The sequence below is a fragment of the Pollicipes pollicipes genome, unplaced genomic scaffold (genome assembly GCF_011947565.3).
Source record: "Pollicipes pollicipes isolate AB1234 unplaced genomic scaffold, Ppol_2.1 Scaffold_6052;HRSCAF=7182_pilon_pilon_pilon, whole genome shotgun sequence".
NCBI lineage: Eukaryota > Metazoa > Arthropoda > Thecostraca > Pollicipedomorpha > Pollicipedidae > Pollicipes > Pollicipes pollicipes.
In genome coordinates this window covers 13,702,894-13,729,605 of record NW_023596805.1, presented here as the reverse complement: position 1 = coordinate 13,729,605, position 26,712 = coordinate 13,702,894, and the positions used below count along the sequence as shown (strand labels likewise).

The 26,712-nt window shown below is 51.7% G+C and overlaps 1 protein-coding gene across 1 annotated transcript; it reads right to left on the bottom strand.

The window, feature by feature from the left end:
* Window positions 1–10,198: 10,198 nt before the first annotated feature.
* Window positions 10,199–13,366, bottom strand: LOC119104544 (nose resistant to fluoxetine protein 6). Its single transcript, XM_037228260.1, has 2 exons — window positions 13,020–13,366; window positions 10,199–12,517 (listed from the first exon to the last, which is right to left on the bottom strand). The coding sequence occupies exons 1-2, from the start codon at window positions 13,333–13,335 to the stop codon at window positions 10,512–10,514; spliced, it is 2,322 nt and encodes a 773-aa protein (XP_037084155.1). The 5' UTR covers window positions 13,336–13,366; the 3' UTR covers window positions 10,199–10,511.
* Window positions 13,367–26,712: the final 13,346 nt, after the last annotated feature.

Genomic DNA, 26,712 nt, shown 5'->3' with positions numbered 1-26,712 from the left:
AGTTTAGTCTAGTCCAGTCTAGTCTAGTCTAGTCTAGTCTAGTCTAGTCTAGTCTAGACTAGTCTAGTCTAGTTGAAGGCACAACGATCAGCTACCACGGCTGTACTATTACGCCACCAGTAATTTCCACCGAACACTTACTTCAAGCTGGGTGATAAAAGGAGGTGATGTGCATGATATGTGGGAACAAATTAGATTGCTGCCACAGCTTCATGGCAAAAAAGGCGGGATAATTCAGTGCGTATTCACCCGTGACGCCCGTGAGAAAAAACAACGGTACAAAATTATACAGGCGTGAGCTCAAATCAAAATGTGGGACGTCAAAATAGGTCCATTGCCAGCTTCAGACGAGTGTTTCTACTCACCTGGATAAATCTCTCAGTCTGGCCGCATCCATCGCCAGGATGTGGGGGCAGCAGTGCCCCATGCCTGTTGTCGGGCTGAGAAAGATGTTTTTCACGCCGAGTTTCTTAAGCTCATGTTCACCACCGCTGCCTGCAGAGCGTGAGCGCGTGTTTAGATGCACGAACTAGATTATATGGCTTGGTGGTGAGGCGTTGCCATCGAGTCTAGCATTATAAGCCACTGAACGAGAAACGTGGCAGCCACACGGAACTCTTACTGGATAAATCAGTGGTTGCACGGTAAAAAGTCAGACTTCGATGCTTAATGCACCCGAAGACGTGTACACATATGTTTCGTAAGCAGAGCTCTTGTGATACCTCAGTGATCCCGTTTAGGAAGCAGAAACTGCGGGCCAGCATAATCTTTTTCGCTGGCAAAGTATAGTTCTTCACGAATATAGTTCTTCGTGCCCCCCTCCTCCCCCCTCATCACGAAGGGTATGGGGAGCGTGGAGCGGACAAACGTATCACGTGGGTCGTAGCTGCACGCGAGATGAAGAGTGAAAGGTGACTACCGGTTAAAACCTTGTGTCCATGCATGCATGACGAAAAGGCAGTGAATATCTTGGCACAAAACGTGCTACGGTGACGTGCGGTTCAAAAGCCAGACTGAGTTCCTAACCAAGGCGAGTGACTTTTGAATTCACACACTTGTGCCACTGCCGAGGATCGAGACTGCATACGCACCACTGGCCATCCCATGCATCCTTATTCTCGATTACATCCTTTTAGTGAATACATTAAACGGTTGTTTTCCTGTACAGTAATTGCCAAACAGCTTGACGGTCCAGTATCTTCCTACCCCCGTTCGTCTGAAAATCGGATCGTCATCTCCTTGAAGGCTGTTTGCTTTGTTTGGCATACAAGCGTGACATCCTGAAATAAAAGTAGCAATTGATACCTTTTGGCTGACTAGGAACGCGTTCTTTAAAGTTGGTTTCGCTAATTGTGTACAAATAATTATACAATTGATACCACTATGGTGTCTACCTTATTTAAAGTGCTTCTGAAGTCTTGGCTTCTTCCATGGCTTCAGAAAGAACACAAAAACATTAAAGGTATGTAATCCTGGTTTTCGGGAGGAGTATAGCGGCCGCCTTACAAAGGAATGCGGTGAATATCTTCCAACACTGTTTTCGGAAAACATCCTGACCAAGAGTTTTCTAATTTTATATTCTCACGATGCAGCTCTTATGAGCGATTGTCAGCTAGACATTCCTTGCAAATATTTCTTTTTAATACTGACAGAGTATTAAAGCAATATTATTTTCAAAATAACTGTTTGCTGGTTAAAAGCAAGATTATGCTTGTACGGTGTGATTACGTACGTACGGTTGCAAGTGTGATGTCAGACCTCTTCCTGAAGAAACTTTTCGACAAAAAGTTGTTTAAAAAAGTTTCGATGGCACGCCTGACGCACACGAGAAAAAAGATTCCTATGTCCTGACGGCGTCCTTCCTCATAGGTATGGGGTACTTACAGGGTCCGCATGCCCTAACATGGTCCATGATAAACCCTACTTGCAATAAACAATGCCCAAAACCCACCCTGCTCAGCACATCACCGATTTTAACAATAATGGCACGGTCAGTATCCAGTGCCGTCGACGCAACATGGAATCATGGATTCCTGACATATGTCGTGGGTACCCATAACGCAGCCCGACTCAGTAACGCGCGATATGTCATTTAAAACCGGTGAGGAGAGGAATAGAGTCAAAAGGGGTCCTTCTGAAAAATCACAGTTTATTGGTTTCCAGTCAGAAGTTTGCCGTCGACGTTCACCCTCTTCCGTTTATCTAACACTTCACTGCAAAGCCCCGTAAATGATAGGACTCTTTTAAGTTATGAAGAATAAGCGTGTTATTGACGCCAACAAAAAAATAGCCAGAGAAGTTGATGATACTTTTCCATGTTCCTGAAAATAGGAATGAAGTTAGCCTGCTTGTATCTCTTCGGAGAGATGCCAGCTCTAACTGATGCGTAACAGATCTTGGTAAGGGAGACAACAAACTCGTCACCACATTCAACCGTCCGCCCAGGGGACGATCCACATGCATTCACAATGTGGGCGTCACACATGTGACGCCCACATTCAACAGGCCGCGTCCGCCCGTGCTTGTAGTTGTAGGTGGTACGTCTCGTCAGGGTAGGCGAAATTATGTCGGACACAGTGGGATGTGCTTATCAAGATCAGTGAAATGGCCAAGCCTATTCAGCGAACGGTATGAGAGAACTGTGAGAACTGTTTGACTGTTTCGCTTGCCTCTTTGGCTCCCGTTGGCTGGGAGCACCTTTTAGCCTGAGCAGCCACGTGTATCGTGGCCTTCCCGCTGCTGCAAGGCTCTGCCCGTCGCTGACTACTGACCTTTCTCGCGCGGCCTGGGAATCCTGCCCGGTTTTACCTCCCACGACCGTCTCTGTTCTGCATGAGACCGCTCACCCCCGGTGACCTCTCGCGGCAGTCTCGGACCCTCCGATCTCCAGGCGTTCATCTACCCATTACCTGCACGGTCCCGGGCGCCACGTGATTCTCGGAACTCCGCTCGACGTGTGGGTCCTCGACTGTCTGGGGCTCCATACAAACCCCTCAGAGGTGTCAGTCCGCGAGCTCCCGACGCAGGAGATGTCGTCCGCCACGGAGGCATTTCGCAAAACGGCAAATGGATGCCGAGTGACAGCGCCAATCTGGGGGACGGCCAGACTCAGTCGCCGAGGCGCAGCCGGCGCGCGATCCGGGCGGAGACCGATGGCTGGTGACAGGGCGCGGTGAGTGCATCGGTCATCCGGCCAGAGACCGATGGCTGGTGACAGGGCACCGAGAGTGCATCGGTCATCCGGCCAGAGACCGATGGCTGGTGACAGGGCGCGGTGAGTGCATCGGTAATCCGGCCAGAGACCGATGGCTGGTGACAGGGCGCGGTGAGTACATCGGTCCGTGACCCGGGGTCAGCAGCACCCCGCTTTCGGCCGGCCGCCGACTCGTGTCAGCGTGGCTCGGCGCTCGGAACGTAAGACTGAGTCTAACCTAAACAAATCAAACCAAACGTATCCGTATGATTATACGACGCGCTGAAATATGAGGTGTGAGCGTTAAGCTAATTTCCTTCCATGATCTAAGTTCTAATTTTCTTTTCTTTCTTTCCTTACAAATTTACCTGGATTTTGCTCAAGTCCAACCATTAAAGATAATTTTATCACACAACAGTTCACCCCAAGCGACGCCATTCTTGCCTCAAAGTAAATAGTCGCGGTTTCTACGTAATGAAGACTTTATCTTAAAGCAAGAGGCCATGTTTATGCAGTGCGCAATGCAGTTCGAAGAACAATCTGCCTCCATGACAAATTTGATGCATTGTATGATTGGAAATTTATGGAACACAATAGCGTCATAAGGCAAATGAGAGAACACAGAAACAGTACTATCGCCCTGCCACTCCTCCCCCACTTTTGGTAGTATATTCTCCTACCCCACTTTCTTAGTATGTCACACCTGCGCGGATTTCGGGGTTGCAGGGGCTGAATAAGCCTTCCCATTAGCAGTGATTCTGAAAGCACTTTTCCAAAAAGCGCCAAAATTTGGGTGGATTTTTGCAATCGCCGTCTTATGGTACTTGTCAGTTGATGACTTGCAAGAGCTCCCTTACCCGCTTTCTTTGCACTGCGGCTGTTGCAAAATATGCATCCGCACAAATTGACACTTGAGAATGTTTAGCCACGGCTCAGATTTAGATTAACACAAAATTGAATCGGCCAGTAAATAAACGTACCCTGATGGTAATGTATTTTTCGAACCACGCTTCCCATCGCGCCAACATGGATTTAGTCTTCTTAATAATGCTCAACTGCATGATATATGGGTCCCTGTTCAAGTCAATTTATATGCAGAGTCGATGCTGAGCGTTTTGGGTTGTTCATTTGTGCGTGTGGATATTTTTGCAGGAACCACAGTGCAAAGGAAGAAGGCGAGACAGGTCTCGTATGCCTCCAGTTAACAAATATCAAAAGACAGCAATTTCCCTTGTACGTAATATAAGTACGAGGGAATATATATAATAAACTTCCCTGTATACTCTGTATGCTCCTTGGAAATGTCTTTCCAGAAGCATTTGTAATTGGCAGGTTAGCTCGGGCCACACGACAGTGCTAGAAATGCGCGGAGGAGTGTCTTGCAAGACGACCAGTATTGCGTCGCTACAGCGCCGTCTCTGTGAGGATCGCTACAGCAACGTCTCTGTGGGCGATCGCCGCGGCAGACCTCTGTGCACTGTCATGTGCCTCGTAATAATTTTATCTACAAAAATCCTTTGGGCTTCAAGTGTGCAAATGGATGACAAATTAGTTTAACCATTTTGTGGCGGCTTTGGCACCGGATAGGGGTGTCACTTTCCAAAATCAGTTGGAGACGGGGTCTCAGCCGAAATGGGTGGCATTACCTTCCGAGTTAACCTGAGTAAGGAATTACTAGTAACTACCGCTGTCACTGATCGTGATGTATAACCACCACAGGCGCGATTATGAGAAAAATACACTTGTCACTGTTGGGTGAAAGCTTGCGCTAACACTCGCTCGGTTGATATCCTTTGCTCGGGCGGAGTAGGTCACTTTGACCCCTTTTCCTGAGATATCATAAATTAAGATACTTTTAGACACCCAATTCACAGAATTTGTTGGCCTACACATGAACTCACTCGTGTTAAAATTTAATATTGCTTGGTCATCACCTTCAGGTCAAATGAGGTCAAGTAAGGCTAAACTCCAGGTTAGTGTGCAAAGTGCCCCGAGAACCTAGATATATTTTCTAAGCAAAAGGTCACTCATGCTCATTTAAAGTCAGTGACTTTTTTACCTTTCGAATGGCATGGTGTCCAAAATCATACGAGACTGCTCCGAGTTTTGCATTTGAATAAGCGCCAAATATTACACTTGGCAGCACGCTCGCAAAGACAGCTGTGAACCAGAGTCATTTTAGGCCTCTACCCTTTAAAAGCCCCATGGAAGATGCACAATGCGGTTCCTATTGCCAATAGATTCGAAATGAGCACCGGAAACTACCTCATACGCCACAAATGTCAAACATTTGCAGGCTGGCTCACTATATGAGGGAGTTATCTTTACAAAAAGGCAAGGCGCATGCAAAATACTATTTGGCACAAAATAAGCATTATACTAATAGTGGTGTGCTTAGGTACCTACTGCCTAGTATACCATTAATTAAAACAACTGTGCTGCACTTATTTGGCCCAGTATCCCCTTTTCGCCTATTGCGGGGTTCAGAAGAACATTGGGGGAGGGGTTTAGTCAGCATTGTGGGGAGGCTTAGGCCCCCAAAGTATACAAAGTGACGCCCAGGCCTCAGATATTCGGTGATTCTTGGTGCCACCTGGAACGTTTTCAGTTGTGTGACTGGTATCCCCTCGATGCTTCCTTGTTGACAGTGGCCACGACTAGCCGTAGCACTACGAATTTTGCAAGGGCGGAGAACTTTTGACAACCCAGGCGTCCGCGGTGCAGAGCGGAGAGAGTAGCATACCATAGGCGCTGCCGTCTTATTGCCGTTGTGCGCCAGGCATCGATATTCGAATTAAGACATCCAGCTGCGCTCGGCGGCTCGACAATCTGTCAGAAGAACATTTCCCGAGCAGCCAGCGGAGACGTTCATCACAGGCTACTGGGTACGTGGTGATACCGGCTTAAACTGTTATCGACATATCACATGATCTGCGAGACAACTGACAACTTGTGCATGGCGCTCGATAGCACACGGCCCTCTGCCCATGGGAACGTGCATATTTGTGAGCACGATTGCACGCCGTTGTCTCTGTCGAATCATTTGGTCCAGTGTCCATACGACCTCAAGCTACCGAGTGATGTTACACGGCTGTACCACCGAGCGCTTAGTCACATGTCTGTACCACCGAGTGCTCAGCCACACGTCCGCACCACCGAGCGCTCAGTCACACGCCTGTACCGCCGAGTGCTCAGCCACACGTCTGCACCACCGAGCGCTCAGTCACACGCCTGTACCACCGAGTGCGCAGCCACACGTCTGCACCACCGAGCGCTCAGTCACACGCCTGTACCACCGAGTGCTCAGCCACACGTCTGCACCACCGAGCGCTCAGTCACACGCCTGTACCACCGAGTGCTCAGTCACACGTATGTCTCACCAAGTACTCAGCCACACGTCCGTCCCACCGAGTGCTCAGTCACACGTCTGTCCCACCAAATGCTCAGTCACTCGTCTGTACCACCGAGTGCTCAGTCACACGTCGGCACCACCGAGTGCTCAGTCACACGCCTGTACCACCGAGCGCTCAGTCACACGTCCGTACCACCAAGTGATCAGTCACACGTATGTCCCACCAAGTGCTCAGCCACACGTCCGTCCCACCAAGTGATGAGTCACACGTCCGTCCCACCAAGTGCTCAGTCACACGTCTGTACCACCGAGCGCTCAGTCACACGTCTGTACCACCAAGTGATGAGTCACACGTATGTCCCACCAAGTGATCAGTCACACGTATGTCCCACCAAGTGCTCAGTCACACGTCTGTCCCACCAAATGCTCAGTCACACGTCTGTCCCACCAAATGCTCAGTCACTCGTTTGTACCACCGAGTGCTCAGTCACTCGTCTGTACCACCGAGTGCTCAGTCACACGTCGGCACCACCGAACGCCCAGTCACACGTCTGTACCGTCATATCCGCTGGCGCACAGCACCTTCGATAGACGTACGCTAGTGTACAGCTAATTCACGGCTGTTGGCAGGTCAGCAAACGTTCGTGACTCTTTGAATCGACGAAAGCAGCGAATTTGCGGCAGGTCGCGTTTTGGGCTATTGTTACCGACGTTTTAAGAGGCACACAAATATCGCGGGTTAATATTGGTCATGATCACTTGGATTTTATGCTTGGGCCATTTGGACGTCTCCATCTCGCTCTGCTAAGACAGCAGCGCTTGTGCCATCTGGACGTCTCCATCTCGCTCTGCTAAGACAGCAGCACTTGTGCCATCTGGACGTCTCCATCTCGCTCTGCTAAGACAGCAGCGCTTGTACCATCTGGACATCTCCATCTCGCTCTGCTAAGACAGCAGCGCTTGTGCCATCTGGACGTCCCCACTTCATTCTGTTAATGCAACAGCGAGCTGCAGTCGAGATCGGTTTAGATCGGCAAGCTGCCAAGACGACATGGGCATCCTGCCAAGTGCATAGCTACGGGTCGGCCTGTGCTGGCCTGCGCGGGTGCTGTACACACGCATACATCGTGCGGTTGATCTCATGGGTTCATCTGCCAGGACTGTCAAGGTCTAACATCAAGCCTGAAAAACGCCTTATAAAGTTAGGTCCGTGGTTCTGGCCAGAGCAAACACGCACCACCTTACGCATTGGTCCATGCGTCCGCCAGCGCAATTGTCCGTTCTTTGCGGAGTTTAAATGTCCTGGTTTTGCTTCGCTGCGCTTCCTCGTTGCCAGAAAAGAAACCGGGGTTTCGCCCGCCGTTTTGTGTTTTTTGACAACTTTTTAAATTCACGTTTCCCATGTTGAATGAACGGGGTACGTTTACACGTGTCACGTGCGACACGTCAAAGCATGAGCGTCACATTTAACCAGAATACAGTGCACCACCGGACCTACGCGGCCAAAGACCTGTTCAAAACTGTAGAAACGTACAAATCTTCGTTGGAACCTGTGAAAACCGTTGTACCGTTAGCAGATTTCTTTCTTTTTTTGTCATTTGTTTTGCAGATTTGCGTTGTTCTTTCTCGACGCAGTTGCTACCGATAATGGCGCAGAAGCTACAGGAATGGCAAATAGTCTCGAGGGCAACACCCCTCCCCCCAAGTAATGACGGCGGGGTCATCATTGTTGTCTGATGCGACCGGTGAAGCAACAGTTATGACATTGCGGTCATCAATGTATGTTTCCCGAAGTTCTATTCAACATTCACTTTCTTGCACCCCGAAAAAGCGTTCACGGTTTTAGGTGACTCGTGTGATGACTAATGACTGTGACATCCAAAACAATGTTCCAGCTGTGAGTGCGCCAGATTGACCTCTGACCTTGTGATTGACCTTCTGTCTGTGCTGTTGTTGTCAATTCGCGCTTTTATGTCGAGCTGCGGAGAACTGTTTCGGAAGATATTAATTTTCGGGTCTGCGTCACCAAATTAAGCCAAGTTCCAACAGAAAGATGCGGTCGCAACACATCTTATAAATCATATCACTTAATTCAAAAACTGCATGGCGTACATCGAGCAGAACTCGTCCCGGATCGCCTGTTATTATGAGTCAGATTGGTTTGATCCTTAACAGCATATCTCACCTGCCTCAGGTGCGCTGGGCCCCACAGCTTTCCCTATCGGGAAGCTCCACCTGCTTCGGGTACGCTGAGCTCCACCTTTCCCTCTGTCAGCGTGTCTCACCTGCCTCAGGTGCGCTGAACCCCACCTCTCCCTCTGTCAGCGAGACGGAGGGAGAGTTGCTCACGTTCTCACCTGCATCAGGTACGCTGAACCCCACCTCTCCCTCTGTCAGCGGGACGGAGGGAGAGTTGCTCACGTTCTCACCTGCCTCAGGTACGCTGAACCCCACCTCTCCGTCTGTCAGCGGGACGGAGGGAGAGTTGCTCACGTTCTCACCTGCCTCAGGTACGCTGAACCCCACCTCTCCGTCTGTCAGCGGGACGGAGGGAGAGTTGCTCACGTTCTCACCTGCCTCAGGTACGCTGAACCCCACCTCTCCGTCTGTCAGCGGGACGGAGGGAGAGTTGCTCACGTTCTCACCTGCCTCAGGTACGCTGAACCCCACCTCTCCGTCTGTCAGCGGGACGGAGGGAGAGTTGCTCACGTTCTCACCTGCCTCAGGTACGCTGAACCCCACCTCTCCCTCTGTCAGCGGGACGGAGGGAGAGTTGCTCACGTTCTCACCTGCCTCAGGTGCACCGCACACATCGGCCTCCCGCATCCGAAGTCGCCCTCGCCGCCACGCTCTCCCGACGCGCTCTGACTGTGGATCTCCGCGCGCGTCGGTGGCTCATCGGCATCGACGCGCGTGCGTCGGAGGTCATCGGCGACCGAGCTGCGCCCGGCTGGCGTCTGCTGGGCGAGACACCAGCCGGGTCTAGCTCAGAACGAGAGCTGGTGGGAGTCATGGTCCTGGGCCCGCTCAGGTTATGTGAGAGGATTTCCGCGCGCGTGCGACGGAGCCCGTTCGTGTGAGGCCCGAGAGCTAGCTAGCCCCTGGCAGTCAGCTGTCTCGCCGCAAGAGGCCCATTCGAGCTGAACGACCGAAAGTACAGTCCTTGCTCCCGAATGAAACACGCGGAAATCAGACTGCGAAAAAAGAGGATTTCTCGCGTTTGAGAGGTAGTCCTCACAGCGCGCAAGCATGTGCTTGCTTGCTGCTCGGCGTCGGGTTCCAGCACATCTGGTAGCCGTACATTCCGTACTCGACGGAGATGCCGACGGCGAAGGCGGCGATCCAGCCTCACATCTTTACGTCATGGCCAAGTACCACATCCGCCTCAGACATTGCTGATCAATTGAGAAGAAGTTCTGGATGTAGAATAAGCCTCACTACCAGTACTTCACGCGGTTCGGCTGCCCTTCTTCATAACGCAAGCTGTGCACGCTCCAGCCACATCCTGCATGAACGGTGCACACTAGCAATGCAGCGTTCTTCATATCCATGGTTTGTTGCCATGTAAGAACATCGGCACAACATGCAAAAGCATCCTTGAGGTTCACGGGGCTCATGCCTTCTGGTCTTCAAGTCAAAAATGCTTTGATCGCGTAACTAATGTATTTCCAAGGAGTGTTCCTCCGTCGCCTCCCCTGCTTCGTGGTCCACGCCAACCACTACAGCACAACACATGCCAGTTTCAGTCACAAGTCAGCGAATACAACTGACTCTGGGCGATAAGGTGACAGGGCAGCAAGATTCAGGGGTCCCATTTATCAGAGTCTGACAATCGTCTCAATTCGATAACCCCCAACTAAAAAATCGCATCTTGTCATCCCGTTGCTATTGTCCTAATCTGGTCTTACGGCGTTATGATGACTGAACACACCTCACGCTGTGCTCTGGTGCTCCAAAACGATTGCATTATTTTGCTTCCACATTCGCCGCTGCGTCAACACGCTCTTGCTTTGCACGGGCATCGGTATGGCTTTCGTGCCTCGGTGGCGGTGTTGAGAACATTACCTTTTCTAGGGCGACAAAGGGTGCTTCGAAAGTCATCGAAAAGGCATAGGCAAACGCGAACGTAACAATGACCTGTGACAGAACCCAGTACACCAGTCGTAAGCCATCGTAGTACAGAACGCCCTTGGAAGAGAAAATTCCGAAGTAAAGGACATTGATATGTATCAAATATCCGGCGTAGGTGAGCCGACTAAGGGGCACAAAGCCCGGGTACGAGAGGAACGTGTTGATGGCGCCGCCGTAGCCGGTGACGCAGGCGAAAATAACCCAGGAGACGGCGAGGCCCCAGGCCAATCGGTGCAGGCCGCCGTACGCCACGGCCACAGCCTTGCTCGGCGTCGGGTCCCAGGGCATCTGGTAGCCGTACATGCCGTACACGACGGAGATGCCGACGGCGAAGGCGGCGATCCAGCCGGGCAGATACTGCCACGGCCTCAGCGTGACTCGTCTGCCGCGCAGCTTGTGCAGGAGGAAGCCGAGCCCGATGCCTACCAGCCACACCGTGCAGCGCATCCACGGGTACATGTACTGATTCATCAGCTCATCTTGATTCTCGGGCCTGAGACCGAACGGTATGGGCGGCATGTCCTTCACACCCCAAAGCACCATGCGCAGGATCAGGAAGAGTGTCGTGATGAGGCCGAGCCAGGCGAGGCCGAACACCGGTCGCCATACGAGAGGCAGCAGGACTAGAGGCGCGAACACGAACATCTGCATGTCAACAGCGAGGTACCACGACTGCGCCAGACATTGCTCACCAACCGAGAAGAAGTTCTGAATGTAGAACAGGTTTCGCCACCAGTACTTCACGCAGTTTAACTGCCCTGAAGATTTGGTAAAGCTCCAAACTGGTCCATCGCCTATGTAAATAAACCAGGTGGACGCAATAGCAATCATGAAAGCGTAAGGAGCGGTCAGTCGCAGGTAGCGATGTATGTAGAACATAGGTAGGTTGAATTTCTTGGTTTTCTCGTAGACGTTGCAAAAACCATACGCCACTAATACGCCAGATAACAGAAAGAACGTGTCCACGCTTGGCATGGCATTCGCTACCACCTCAAACAGTGGGCTTTTAAAGTAATCATAGGCAACTATCACATTCTGAGTGAATTGCACTATACCACCACATGCGTGACCTAGAACAACCCAAGTCATGGTGAAGAACCGGATACCGTGTAGACAGGCGAGCGTCCCCTCCCGTGGCGTGGTGTCCAACAGTTTCTGAGTGTTGGTGTACACCGAGAAGGCGAGCAGAGCCTGCTGAGGACGCCCGGGCGCTGCCCGTCTCGGCGGCTGGGACGTATCTGACGCGTCTCCCTGCTGGCCGGCCGGGGGATCGGCGCCGGGCACGCATGCGCACGGCTTCAGCTGCAGCATCGCCATCAGGCGTCGGGTGCAGCCCCTGTAGTGCAGGTCCAGGCAGGTGCCCGCCACCATGAGACCGCCGAACAGGGCCATGATGGTGATGACGGCCCTGTCCGGCGGCGTGAACTCCACAGAATCCTCCGACGTCGTCGACTCGAGCGCGGACACGGACACCTTTCTGCCGAGCAGCAGCTGTAGCCCGCGCGCCACGTCATCGCCGGAGCAGCTGGACGGCACGCACATGCCGATGACACCGGTAGGCATGCCGGCACTGGGCAGGATGATGACGCTACCGAGATCGTCGTCGTGCTCAGAGACGTCTGCGGGATCCTTTTGAAGGTCATGCTTGTCACGAGTCGCGATGATGGGGAAGGCGATCACCGGCACGTACCGACCCACGAAGTGCAGCCCCTGGGTAGGCAGGTCTGGATACTTGGTCGCGTTCAGCTCCACGGTGATAAACTGGCATTCGTCGAACGATCCAAAAATGTTGACGTTGCCTGCCAGTATGCCGTCGGAGACCTTTCCGGTGGCGTCCAGCACTAGAATGAAGAAAAAAATTCGCGAAGAAAATTAACTTGCGTTGCGCTACATTTCTGGAAAACGGCCTGTAAAAATTCAGCTACAGATCAGCGCGGAACCAGCACTCGCTGATGGCGGAGCGCTTGAGTTATTTGCAAACCCGCAGCAGCCATCAGCGTCATTACGAACCCTTTAAACAGGAACAAGGCGATGGCAGCAGGCATCTGTTGTAGTTCTATGCATGTGGCAATGATATTATTGGAAGATCTTAACATCAGCATGCGTCACCGTCCAATCCATGCGAAAGCATTCGCACTCTGTGCGATTGTGTCAGAGCAGATATTCAGAGCCTAGTTGACATCATGACTAACTTCTGACATCGTGCTGGCAAGACGGAACAGCTTCTTCCCACCCTGCTCTACCTCTACGCACCATCAAGTAACCTGACAGAACGACCCAATTCTGCCTACGCGGACGAACATTGTGATTTTGATATTGAACAGCTAGCGGTGGAGAACTTACTGAGTTTTGGCCACAGGGCCTCTCCTGTCAGCTCGTCCCAGAAGATTCTGCTGTGCGCCCGGCAGAGGCCGTCACTGGCCTGGAGCGTTGGCACCGCCAGGCGGGACACGGCCAGCCGCTCTCCGGAGGGCAGCGTCCTTTCCTCCATCAGCTCCGCCAGCAGGTCCACCGTCCGCTCCACGTCGGCCAGGGAGACGCCGCTGGGGGGTGCCAGCGGCGGTAGACCCATGCGGAGCTGGTACGGGAGACGGTCGGCCCGGCCGCCCACCACCAGCGACAGCAGGAGCACCGCTAAGGCCGGCACCACGAGCCGCATGATGAAGCGCTCCAGGAGCGCTGGCCGACGCGGGGCAAGACTGGCGCGCTCGCTGACGACGCAGCCAGATACATAGTCACTATCGCTGGCTGCGGTGAGAGCCGCTGATATGGACCCGTGACGCTCGTGCGCACGCTTAGGTCAGCTTTCGTGGTATCAAAGTGCTCGAGAGCTGCTGCGTCACTTTGGTCATCGGTCGGTGCACCTGTGCGCAGGCGCAGGGGAGACTAATCACATTGTAGATGATGAAGTTACAAATGTTCCTGTATTCAACAGTAAAGAAGCATAAAAGGCATTTGCTGAATGTCGTTGCAATATATTGTTATCATCGTTACGTTATCGTTACTATCGTTATACTGCTATCATATTATCGTTGATATTGTCTTATGCCAGCACTACTGACCTGCATCATTGCATGCTTCTAATTTGCAATGTATTATGAAAAACGGTGTTTTTTTATTTCATAAGATGAAAGGTGGTGCTTGTACAACGAAACGACTTAACTCCAATGTTTCGACATTCCGTTCCGGAGTCATTGACCGAACAAAAAGTGCGAAGGTGGAAACATTCCTTTCTTTGATGTATTTTCTGGTTTTAAAGGTTAGTGTTGAGAATCACAATTTGGAATCAAATCACGCCAACAAATCCAAATCGTAGTCTGAAGCTTTCTCAAGCCTTTGTATGCAACAATCTTTAACCTAGACATGTTTACGAAGCAGAAGATCACTGGTTGTCAATTCAGGATAGCGGTATTGTTTGACCTTACGAAGGTCATGGTGACCAAAAATCTGCGACTTTTTATAGTTCAACATACGTCAAGAATCACGCTAGGCTATGTGTTTCTAAAACAAAAGATTGATCGGGGTCACTGATCTGAACATCTGATCTTTATTAAATTCAAATAAAACGATCGCTTGCTTGTCTATGAAAAATGAATTCGAAGTGAGCGTCAAGCTACCCCACAAAGCAAGGTCTTGAGAAAAGCAATTCGGCATTGAGTTCGATCTTATCATTATGCATGGTCCAAGGTAAATGGAATTACTTTAAATTCTGAATTCATTGTTTATTGTCAACGAAACCACCTCAAAGATAAATAGCTATGTCTAGCACTCGTTTGTCGCATCAGATTGAACAATAACCTAGAAATTGTCTTCTGGCTATAATCTACCATAGGTCAGCGTGCATACCATGTACATTTATTTTGTATGCAAAAAGACTGGATACTTCATGGGCTACAGTTGCGGAAAATTTGTCACGACAGCGCTGCGCCGGGAAGTTATTTTCGAAAGCTTTCACGGTGTCAAATTGCCCCTCACCACCTGATCGCGTGCTAACATGATTTAACACGGGCCCGGCTAGCTGGTTGAATACCATACGCTTGGGCGGAGGGGGGGGGGGGGGGGAGGAACTTGAGCCTCCTCTGAAATCTTAAAAACTAAGAGAGCTACGAACACCAAATTTACAGGACGGCTTAATCTATATGTGAACGCAGGAGTGACAAAATTGGAGGTTCCTAGGCGATGACCGTTAGGTCAAATAAAGTCCAACAATGTCGGATTCCACAGTGGCATCAAACGTGTTCTCGTGCCGCCTAAGGCGAAAACCTTGAGCCTAAACGCCGTTTTTAAGCAAATGATCAATGATGTTCATTTTAGGCCATTTGCCTTTTTAGATCTGTAGAAGGTATAATGACCAAAACCGACAAGCCCGTTTAATTTTTTAATAATCGTCAAAGATTACGCTTTGTGGTATGTTCCTAACACAAAAGACTGATCTGGGTGATCTTAGGCTAGTAGGCCTCTTTGACCTTTAATAAGTGCTTGGAAGATTCTACGGCGATCCCTGTCATCCAGAAATTCGAAATAAGCACTAGAAACCACCCTTTAACCTGCGCACGGCCTGGGGAAGGCTGGCTTTCCTCCTACGGTTTTTAGAGCACAGGGCAAAACAGACAATAGAAGCAGCACGAAATTTTCAGCACCTGTTCGCCTATCAATTTGGCATCATTTGAGTAAATTTAAGATTTGATCCACCAAGATCAGTGACTTATGCCCGGTCAAAGAGGTCAGCCTCTAAAAAGCTTTGACCACGCACCACTTTTATGTGGATCATTTTTCGTCGTCCAAACTCGTTGAGGCAACGGAAAATGATAGTACCTTTTTGGATTCCAGATTTGTTTTGGAAAATGCAAGGTTATTGACCTGAGATCAGCTTTTTGGAGATTTTTTCGTATATAATGCAAAACTGTACAATTTTTGTGTAGTTTTGCTGTTTATATTGAAAAAGTGCTAACCTACATGCACAACCATCTTATGATTACAGAGCACATGGCATTAGCCCAGGTCACGACCGATCTCTATGCGTGCCTTCTATAAAGCACATACTGAGCTCAAAATTGGTGGTTTAGGGATAATTTTGGACGCATAATTCGAAAACTTTAATGAAAACATGTTCTTATATCATTGGAATGCAAAATGAGGTCACAATAGGTAATGTACGGACATGCAAGGTCATATAATACCGTCCCAAGTCAGCAGACTATGTTATCAGCAGCGGAAAGACTAGATAAACGAGTACGACGTGTGTAACCACCTCCTTATTGCTAATGTGAAGCTGATAACGTCCAATTTCATGCACCAAAGTACTTGTCCTCATATTCTTACAGATGCATTGTCAAGTGTGGAAGGGACTATACATAATGTAGACAACAGTTGCGAGATATGAGTACCTGCAAATATGCCTCTGTTTCACCAAGTCATCAACTTGGGGGCAGTCTAGAGATTCCAGATCCAGTGTTATGATGTAGTTCCTTTTGATGCCAGAGGCAATCTTGGTGGCAAAATTCTTGAAAAGTTAAAATGCTTTTTGAATCCTCTGCACCTGGCCCTCGATCGCGCCACCCCATACACATGTACAATAAGTTACACGTGAAAAGAATGCGTACTTCGTTAATTATTTTAAGATCACCAATTGTATGCTGTTTGTCGAGCAAGTAGCAAACAAAACAAATAATCTGATGCACAATACATTATTTCTGACCACAGAAAAATATTACTCTTGTCACATACTCGGTTAGCATTTCAGTTTTTTTCTCTTTTGGATGACTTATTATTTTAACCTGAGTTGACCTCAGATGACCTCTAGGCCACCCGAAAATGGCGTTGTTGTGTCTCGTGTCCGAAATACGTTTATCCTGCAGCTGGATGTAATCAAATATATTTAGTCAGAAGGACATCAAGCTGCTTTAGTCTACGAAAACCAAAAGCATCGTTTTTGTAGACTGTTGATACAACAATTTTGAATGGTAACCCGGTCTTTCCTGATCCATGGGGGGGGGGGGGGGAATGGTCGGGGTGGACTCCCTGCAGCCTGCAAGCCTAGTTCCATGCCCTCAATATCTATCTTGACGTGTTAGTATAGGTTTTAACTGCATCTATCGGAACGACCGTCTCCTACCTTTCGTGGCCTCTGGTGACCTCAGCAATTTTAACTCAAGTCAAAAGTTCAGTATGCATTCTTCATTATCTGATGAGTCCTTCGAAGCAGTGCCCCTGTTTTTCTCATACGGCATCTGGGAGTTGGAGATCTCAGGGGACATATATTCCGCCGGCCGGGCGAGGGTTTAACAAGGCTATTCAATAAAAAGCACGCTGTTCTTGACCTCGGTTTGACCTTCATACCTGACTCAAGGTCAATAGAACGTGATGCAATCGTAAAGTCAATTTTCTGAGAAAATTCTTTGAGAGAATCTCGAGGTCTAAGACACTATCTCGAAGATGTATGGCTTCGTCTAACACTCCGTGGTCGCATCAGATTGAAAGCTCCCCAGAAATTGTCCTCACTGACAGCCATGGCCTGACTTTGACCTATCATAGGTCAGGGAACTGACATAACGCACCCCATTTTGATATTAAAAGGTTCGCTACTCAACTGCCTACATCTCTGCAAAGTTTGGCACGGCTACACTGCGCCGTTCGGAAATTATTTTTGAAATAAAGTTGGCCCCAAAACATTTATTGTAAGGGGGCCTTTTATAAAATTAAGTTGGCCAGGTTCGGGGGTCAAACTGACACCCATCCGGGCTCGTGTGAGTTAGGCAAGAAAAAATACTAGTTATCCCTCAGCTGGCTGACGTTCCCGGCTGGCAGTGTTAGTTGGGCATCATAAAGAATTCGTGCTGTTCAAGGCCAAGGGAAGTCGTGATCATTTAGCTACCATTTTATAACGAATGCCGTAATAAATCTTGGGCACCCTCTCACCGCCAGGGTAGGGCACCTTCTCCCCGGTTAGACAAGATCAAGAAAACGGGTGCGTGTAAGGGGAGGGGGCCTTTTTTAAATAGTTCATTCCAATGCACAACCATAGCAGAGGAACCGTAGCATTTCCGAGACGTGCGTCGTTGTGCGGCGTGGCCGCCTGTCACGTTCTCCCCAACTCCGCCTCTGTCACCTGATGCAGCTCCGTCTGGCTCCGCCCACGCCTCAGCGCGCGGTGAATCCCAGGCGCCTGCAGACAGCCCCGCACCTCGGCCGGACGTGGGCGTGACGTCACTGTCGACCGGCAGCCGTCTCCACTGCGCCTGCGCCGCGCGGCCATGAAGCTGACGCTGCCGGCGCTGCCGGCGCTCCTGCTGGCGACCCTGCCGGCCTTCTCATCGCCGGCGGGCGCGGAGCGGAAGGTGGACATGCTGGCGGAGCTGCTGGAGGAGAGGACGCTGCCCTCCGGAGAGCGACTGGCCGTGTCTTGCCTGGCGGCACCGACGCTCCAGGCCCGTGACGACCTCTGCCGGGCGCACAGCAGGATCTTCTGGGACGAGCTGACAGGAGAGGCCCTGTGGCCAAAACCCAGTAAGTTGTCACTAGATGGAAGTTCCGCATCGCCGTTGATTCTCTGTTGTAATTTATGACATAGGCCTGTGCAGATGGAGTGGTAAACTGCGTCGCAATGTGAACAGACGCCTGCACGGTCATGGTGGGAAGCGTCCGTCTCACGAGCGAAAGCAGTCACCCGTGAGCTCTGCAGGAGCGGATGCAGAGAGGGTTCCAGAGAATTACGGTCCTCTTCTGGGTTACCAATGAGATTTTAGGGTTTGAAAGGGACATCAAAGTCTCGTCAGAGTGGAGCGCGAAAAGAGAAATTTTCTTGCACGGTGGTCTTTCTTGTAAACAGCTCCAAAATCCTAGGGGGCATCACAAGGGGTCTATAAATCTTCGTTTCGAAGAGGCACCAACGCCACCAGCTCCAACGTTATAATGGCCGTATTGTGTGATGTTGCCTAAGCCATTACTATTCAGAACTCTTTCCTTTTTATTGGATTTAGACAGTTTCAAGAATTTTAAAATTGAAAGAAAGAAAAAAGAGCAAGAATTTGAAAATTATACGGCCAAAGTGCGTGGATCCTTTGGGAGCCGGGAGGACATGGAGCACCAAGTACTAAGGAACATCAGATGGCCTGTGTCAAGTGTCCCTGATAGAATCAATGGTGATGGCATCAATTTATTGATTTTGTTGGGATTATTACGTTGGCCAATGCTGGTCATCGTTCACTTACAGTTACTGATCGAGGTGGTCTGTTGTCCGAAACTGTCTCGGAAACTGCATCACCAGGCTTAATGAATTAAGCATGATGGCAAAGTTTGGCACACGCGAACCACCTTACTTTACTGACGGCATTCACCCAAGTATCCTATCTTGCCTGACCCTAGTCTATCTTGACGATCTTAGCTGGCCAAATCCTACCGTAATACTACGCGGCATATTGTTGACTTCGGTCTCAGATTCAAATGAGTTGAGTTGCATGTCTGAAAATCAATCATGTTTCAACAGGCTTGTTCAGGTAAGTTTGTCTGTTATAATTCGCATTGTTTGGTGATCCATTAATTAAAGTACAAAGCCTAACTGGAACCCGGAACATGGAACGTTTGTAGGGATACTTGATGCAAACGATTTTTACCAAGGTATTTTTAACAGATTATTCCAGCTTACTCGTGCTGAAGAAAAATGTTAACATTTTGCACATTGTTAACAGTGGAATAACAGTGGAACGTCCAGTGACATTTACACGGTGACTAGATCGCGAAACAAGAAGGCCATAATTCGTGCCAAATAGGCACACAATGGCAATCAAGAACATACAAAGTCAGTGTCCTTAGTTTCATGTGAAGCAAATGTTCTCGACTATCCCTTTAAGGGCCAGCTGCTTCAGTGTCTGTGCTTGGAAAGCTTAAGATTACGAATGAAAATCTTTCCCCTAAGTTTGCTTATGCATGCCCAAAAGACTTGAGCAAAATTTCCTTCCATATTGACATGTCAGGGATTGCATGAAATCCGTGCTTGGTCCGAAAATGGAGCCCAACCACGTTGCTTATATCCTCAACGAACGCCGCGCGGCGATGGTAGAACAACCTTCCACGGACCGGACGGATACGCTCTCCTATGTACTAAGCCAAACGCAGAGCACATGTGAATTCTGACCGGACCAATGAAGTTCTGCGTCTGGACCAATCCAATCTGACCTCCTGACGCTCTGCGTTTGGACCAATCGAGAGCACATGTGACTTGATACGCTGCATGGCTGGGGATCAGCTGTTATCAAATCCAGAGGCACACGGGACGTAGCTGCTCCCCCCCCCCCCCTGATCGAGCACGTTGGTCTGCACCACTCTGTCACATCTATTGTTGGGTATGTCTGTCATACTCAAGTCACATGTACTCTGTAGTAAGCCGATGCGGACTACATGTAACTTGATACCCCGCATGGTTGGGGGACCAACTGCTTTCAAATTCAGAGGCACACGAGACGCAGCTGCCCCTCCTGATCGAGCACGTCGGTCTGCGCTGGTCGGTGCGCACCAGCGACTGCTGTCGTGCGTCTGGATTGGCCCAGATGTTCCAGACGTTCTACGTCATTATTTTGTTACGAATAGTTTTTTTAGAATACCTCGCGACATAGCTTGTCTTCGATGGGGGTAATGTGAGGTACACCATTTGCTATTTTATTTTTTGTGGTAGGTGATCTGGATGGCAACGCTGGTGAATTACTGAGCTCTATGATTGCAATTAGCCCGAGGGATATCTTTTGTTTTGCAAGCATGTACGATAGGCGCTGTGCTGCGGTTGGTGGCCTGGGTCGTGAATGAAAGATGAACAGCCTGGCATCAGTCCTGCTGCTGCGTTTTTGTTAACATACTTGCACGTTTCGAGCGTGAGCGGATGAATAACACAAGGTGCACCCAGAATGCAGTGTCCAACTGTCCTCAACGTGCCGGCTCAGCAGACACGTGAGACAAAGTCCTTGCTCCATTCCAGTGTTCGACGCCATTGGAAAGCTTCCCGACGGCGTACTGGCGGGGAATACCAACACCCTCGGCTCGTTCGACGGGTGCCTGAGCGTCGACGTGACCCTGAACGCGACCAAGTACCCCGACGTGCCCGCCCGGAGCTGCACTTCGTGGGTCGGTACGTTCCCGTCACCGTTAAGCCGAACCGGAGCGCCTTAGAAGACCCGTCTGAGGACGACGGTGGAATCGTCGCCGTCGCCATCCTGCCCAGCGTCGGCAAGGCTACCGGTGTCATCGGCATGTGCGTGCCGTCCAGTTGCTCTGGCGATGACGTGGTGCGCGGGCTACAGCTGCTGCGGCCGGCAGAAAGGTTGTCAGTGTCGGCTGCTCCAGTCGACGACGTTCGGAGGATTCTGTGGAGTTCACTCCGCCGGACAGGGCCGTCATCACCATCATGGTTCTGTTCGGCGGTCTCATGGTGGCGGGCACCTGCCTGGACCTGCACCACAGGGGCTGTACCCGTCGCCTGATAGCGATGCTGCAGCTGAAGCCGTGCGCATGCGTGCCCGGCGCCGGTCCCCCGGCCGGCCAGCAGGGAGACGCGTCAGACGCAACCCAGCCGCCGAGGCCGTCAGCGCTTGGACGTCCTCAGCAGGCTCTGCTCGCCTTCTCAGTGTACAGCAACACTCGGAAGCTGTTGGACACGACGCCACGGGAGGGGACGCTCACCTGTCTACACGCCATCCGGTTCTTCTCCATGACTTGGGTTGTTCTAGGTCACGCGGCTTTCGCTGCATTCTCCACTGACTACAGTCCCATGGCTGCGTTTAAATGGGGCAAGAATCCTTTGTTTGAGGTTGTATTGAACTCTTTGCTGAGCGTGGACACATTCTTTTTGCTGTCAGGTTTAGTACTGGCCTACAGTTTCTGTAACGCTCATCAGAAAACCGGGAAGCTCAACTTGCCCATGCTCTACATACATCGCTACCTGCGACAGTGCCATACGCTTTCATCACAGCCATCACCGCCACACTGTTTTTGCACCTTGGTAGCGGCCCGCTTTGGAGCTTCGCGAAATTCCCGCAGTCCCGGTGCCAGGAGAACTGGTGGAAAAACCTCCTCTTCGTTCAGAACATCGTGGATCACAAGCGGGGGTGTCTGGGCCCGACCTGGTACCTCGCCGTCGACACGCAGCTGTTCGCGTTCTCGCCGCTGGTGCTCCTGCCTCTGGTGTGGCGGCCTGTGCTCGGTGTGCTCTGGCTGTGCGCCGTCACCGTCGGGTTCCTGGTGCTCCGCGTGGCGATCTGGGCCGGCGATGACGCGTGGCGATCGCCGGCGATCGTGGCGATCTGGACCGGCGGTGATCTCCCGCCGCTGCAGTTCCACTTCAGGTCGGAACGCAGTGACCTATGGGCTCGTAACTACAAGTACCCGTGGATGCGCTGCACGGTGTGGCTGGTAGGCATCGGGCTCGGCTTCCTCCTGCACAAGCTGCGCGGCAGACGAGTCACGCTGAGGCCGTGGCAGTATCTGCCCGGCTGGATCGCCGCCTTCGCCGTCGGCATCTCCGTCGTGTACGGCATGTACGGCTACCAGATGCCCTGGGACCCGACGCCGAGCAAGGCCGTGGCCGTGGCGTACGGCGGCCTGCACCGACTGGCCTGGGGCCTCGCCGTCTCCTGGGTCATCTTCGCCTGCGTCACCGGCTACGGCGGCGTCATCAACACGTTCCTCTCGTACCCGGGCTTTGTGCCCGTCAGTCGGCTCACCTACGCCGGATACTTGATACATGGCGACGTCCTGTTTTTTGGAATGTACTCACACAAAAGCTCGATCTACTATGACGAAGTGCGGCTGGTTTATTGGATACCGTCGCAAATGTTGGTTACCTTTGCTTTTGCCTATCTTTTTTCGTTGTCCTCTGAGGCTCCTTTCGACAATATCGAAAAGATTATGTTTAAAAAATGTTCCCCAAAACCTCAAATCCACACCAATGCCGGTTCCAACGCTCATAACCACTGTCATCGCTCCCAAGAAGTCGTTCAGGAAACGGAGCTTACGCTGATATGAGAACCATGTGATCCGGTCAGTATGTGTGCGAGGTCATGAAAACCTGAGAAATTGTTTATATGTTACTCTGGAAGTGAATAAACCATCCACATCCTCGTGGTTTTCGGTAGTCATCCGAACGTCTCATAGTTTGCTTATGGCACGTCTAACACACCGACTGTTGCGGTGTGCGTTCGTGTTTTTGTTTTTGCAGTTCCGGGGCATTACAGGTTTTTTGTTTCTTGGGACCACTTACAGCCTCATTCAATACCTGAGTGACTTGACGGAAGCATCCGCAGAGCGATAGATAGATAGGGAGACAGATAGGAACATTTAAGAATATATTTAAAAACCGAGGAACGTAAAGAATCAGTTAAAACCCAATAAATGAAAATCTAGTTAAGGAAGAATTACAATTACGCAAGGAAAAAGAGTGCGTCGTAACAGACGGGATGCAATAGCTACCATGACTGGCTAGAACTACCACGACCGAAACGGCGGAAAAGAGGCAACCAAGTGTTGAGCCAGAGCTCGGCACGGGGACGCCCGGCCCGGCAGCGTGACAGAGCCGCGGTCCTGTCCACATGATGCCTGGTGAAGAGGTTTTTCCCGTTCACTCACGGCCCTGGCTTACATCTTTCAATACTGGACACCGTGTTCAATACAAGTCACCGTGGTATGTCGGGTGCCGGGATGCTGCGGTCTTTACGCTTCAATACAAGTCACCGTGGGATGTCGGGTGCCGGGATGCTGCGGTCTTTACGCTTCAGTACAAGTCACCGTGGGGTGTCGGGAAGAACAGATCCACCCTTTTTAGAAAAAGGCCTGATTGATCTTGCACGTGATATTTTAAAAGCCTCACCATTTCCGTCAGGGCTTTTTTCTGGTTCTAAACACCACCCAGCATCCAATCAGGTTTATTGATGCTTACACATTGTGACATCAAACACGGCGGCTCACAACAGGACATGTAACAAGCGGGCTTGTGCGGTCACGTGGGATCCTTTCGATTTACGGACGGTCATGCCGTACATGATAGATGAAGTTGTTTATTTGGAACCACATTAGTTCGCATTAAAGTTGTAGCAAACGTTCAAGTACTCTTCCAGTGCTTCGCCAAGAGCAGAAACGTTTACAAACAGCCCGTTGCCTTCCCACGGAACAACGCTTTCCTCTAAGAGCGGCGGGGCACTACTGACGTTGTCCACTATCCTGCCAGTGGCGCTGGGACCGCCCACCAACGAAGACGAGGCCGCATCTGTCGCCAGCGACAGCCGCTTCTCGAACGACCGCTGCAGCCGCAGAATGTCGTCGGTTTTGCACACGATGCCGCCGCCTGTGCCGCGCTCGTTCGAGTCCATGGCCGACATGGACTTGGACCGGACCCGGGCGGCCCCCTGCGGCTTGCCCAGCTGCACGCTCGGGCTGCGCTCGCTGTGGCACTGGATGGTGACGCGACGAGACCGTTCGCTCAGCACGCTCACCGGCGGCGCGTCCAGCCTCCGCAGCAGGCAGCGCACGCGGCCGGCGGCCGGCAGGCGCTGAGGCGCATTTGTCAACCCCAACAGTCGCACCGCCGGCGCCGACAGGTTCCCGTTACTCAGGTCGGACACCACCAGCTCGGCGGCGTGCTGACGCAGTTGAGGTTTGCAGCTGCGCCGCTGGGCGTCGCTGTGCCGCCGGTCGCCGGTGCCGGGCCCGGCCGTCGCGCGGCGCTCGGGGCGCAGCAGCGCCGGCATCGGCCGGTACTCGAGGATGTCGCTGTGGCGGCGGTGTGCGGCGGCGGCTTTCCGACCGCCTGCCGGAGGCGACCGTGACGTCACACTCAAGCCAGCAGGCGTGCTGAACACGACGGCACGCTTGCGTGTGCGCGGGGAGGCCGCCAGAGCCGGCGGCTGCGGTGCGCCTGGACCGGGCCCATGCCAGACGACCGCCGCCGGCTCCGGCTGCGAGGTCCTCCTACCGACGCCGGCCGCCATCGCCAGCAAGCTGCCGGCCGGCGGCGCGTCGCGCTCGCAGCTCCAGCTGTTCTTCCTCCGGCTGCTGGCAGCGGGCGGGCTAGCGAGGCGACCGTGCGCCGGCGGTGATCCCGCTGCTCCACAGCCGAGCCATCCGCAGCGCAGCGGGCGGCCGGAGGCTCGACCCGGCCCGGCGGCGCGGCGCCGCCCGCTGCGGACACGACGGCCCCGGCTGGGGCGGTGACTCGCAGGTGGTGCTGCCGGCTCCGCCTCAGCCAGCTCCACGACGATGCGGGGCGGCTCCAGGCGACGCCAGCGCGCCCTCGTGGCGCGCGGCGGCCCGGTGGGCCGCGGTGTCGGCGGGAAGGAGACGTGGCGGGTGGGGCCGCTCAGGGCGGTGCTGTCGCGCAGGCCCGACGCTCCCATCACGACAGCTGACTAGGGGGCGCCGGTCCTTGCGCTGTTCGGGTGACAAACAAGCTTCTGCCAGACCTCGCCGCCTTACAGGAACTCAGCGTAGCTTGCTGTGCTCTGCAGAGCGCAGTGGCCCTTTCTCGGCGGGCAGACAGGCGGCGGGGCCTCGCCGCTGTACGCAGCAGCCGATGGCGAGCCTCGTTGCTGTGCGCAGCAGCCGATGGTGAGCTCTGCAGCTGTGAGCAGCAGCTGATGGCGAGCCCTGCCGCCGTGCGCAGCAGCCGATGGCGAGTTTCGTCGCTGTGAACAGCAGCCGATGGTGAGCCCTGTCGCTGTGCACAGCAGCCGATGGCGAGCCTCGCCGCTGTGCGCAGCAGCCGATGGTGAGCTCTGCAGCTGTGAGCAGCAGCCGATGGCGAGGCCTCCGCCGCTGGTGGGGAGGCTCAGTCCCCTCGGCCCGGTGGCGGTCGGTGGACGTGCAGACTGATCTGGAACGAACGGGGACGCTCAGTCAGCAGACTGCTGGCCACCATGGTCAACAATTCGACTCGTACCAGACCCATGCTCGGCTCCGATGCGTCAGCCATGCCCTGTGAGCCGCAGCATTTTCGGTAAAGTTGCAAGTCAATCGATTCTGTCTTAAACAAATTTAATCTGAATCATGATTTTGATCCTCTTGTCTTAAGGCTAAATAAAGCCATTCATTTTTCGACTTCTCTGTTAAAATTTTCCCACGCCTGAATGAATTTATTGGCATAGACGGAGATATCCTAGCAGACCTCTGACCTTTGCTGGCATGTACGGACATGTCCTTCCAAACCTTACCAGCACAGCGCTCATGAATGGTGTTTGACTGTTATGACCTTTTATACGGGACAAGAAGTATCTGTACATCAGCTAAGTACGCAAAAAGTCATCTAAGGCATGACCTATGTAATTACTTTTGAACCTTTCAAGTCGGTTTGATAGATAACCATTTCTACGTTATTGATTTTTAGACACAAAAAGTTTGATGGCTTGATGTATAGTTTTTTTTTGTGTCCCGTTGAGGTAGAGTTACTTGCTGCTGATTGGCATTTTAGCAAAGTATCGATAAAAATGGAGATATTTAATCAGGTCGATGTCTGGGTTTTGTGTATTTGTTAGTTAATGTGCATTAACTGAGGGTGTAAAAATGTTATCGATAATATGCTGTCTAAATGAGGTTGCACTGTTTCCTTTGGTAACTGAACTTGGCTCATCCCCACAGTCAAATTGCCAATCTTCCCCAGCGTCTCTCCTGAATCCACTGACTTTCACATGCATCTAAGTCACCAAAATTGTCTTGTCATGCCTGGTACCAAATCTGTCAAAAAGCTTACTCCAGTCCCACATTGTAGGGGTATATTCAACGCACATGTGGACATGTCTGTTTCGCACAGAGCTTCACCTGTCTCAACAAGCATTCCAAAAACCGGTTCTGGAACCGCCCCCGGATCATATAGAGTTTAATATATGTCGGGTGGTTTCACACTGATGATTAGGTGAAAGCCACTGGGCTTCAGCACAACGTCTCAAACGATTTTCAATGCAGCCGAAAAACCTACCGTAGTTTATTTGGTATCTGCGTGGCAAAGGGCATAACGTCTGCGCTCCACGTCTCAGAGACTTGAAACTTATCATGCTTTGGCTTATGA

Bases quoted from the DNA above. Each gene is read 5' to 3' on its own strand.
- LOC119104544 (XM_037228260.1), bottom strand. From the start codon at position 13,335: ATGCGGCTCGTGGTGCCGGCCTTAGCGGTGCTCCTGCTGTCGCTGGTG. The intron at 12,518-13,019 runs GTAAGTTCTCCA...TCTTCATTCTAG, and splicing joins GGCCCTGTGGCCAAAACTCA to TGCTGGACGCCACCGGAAAG.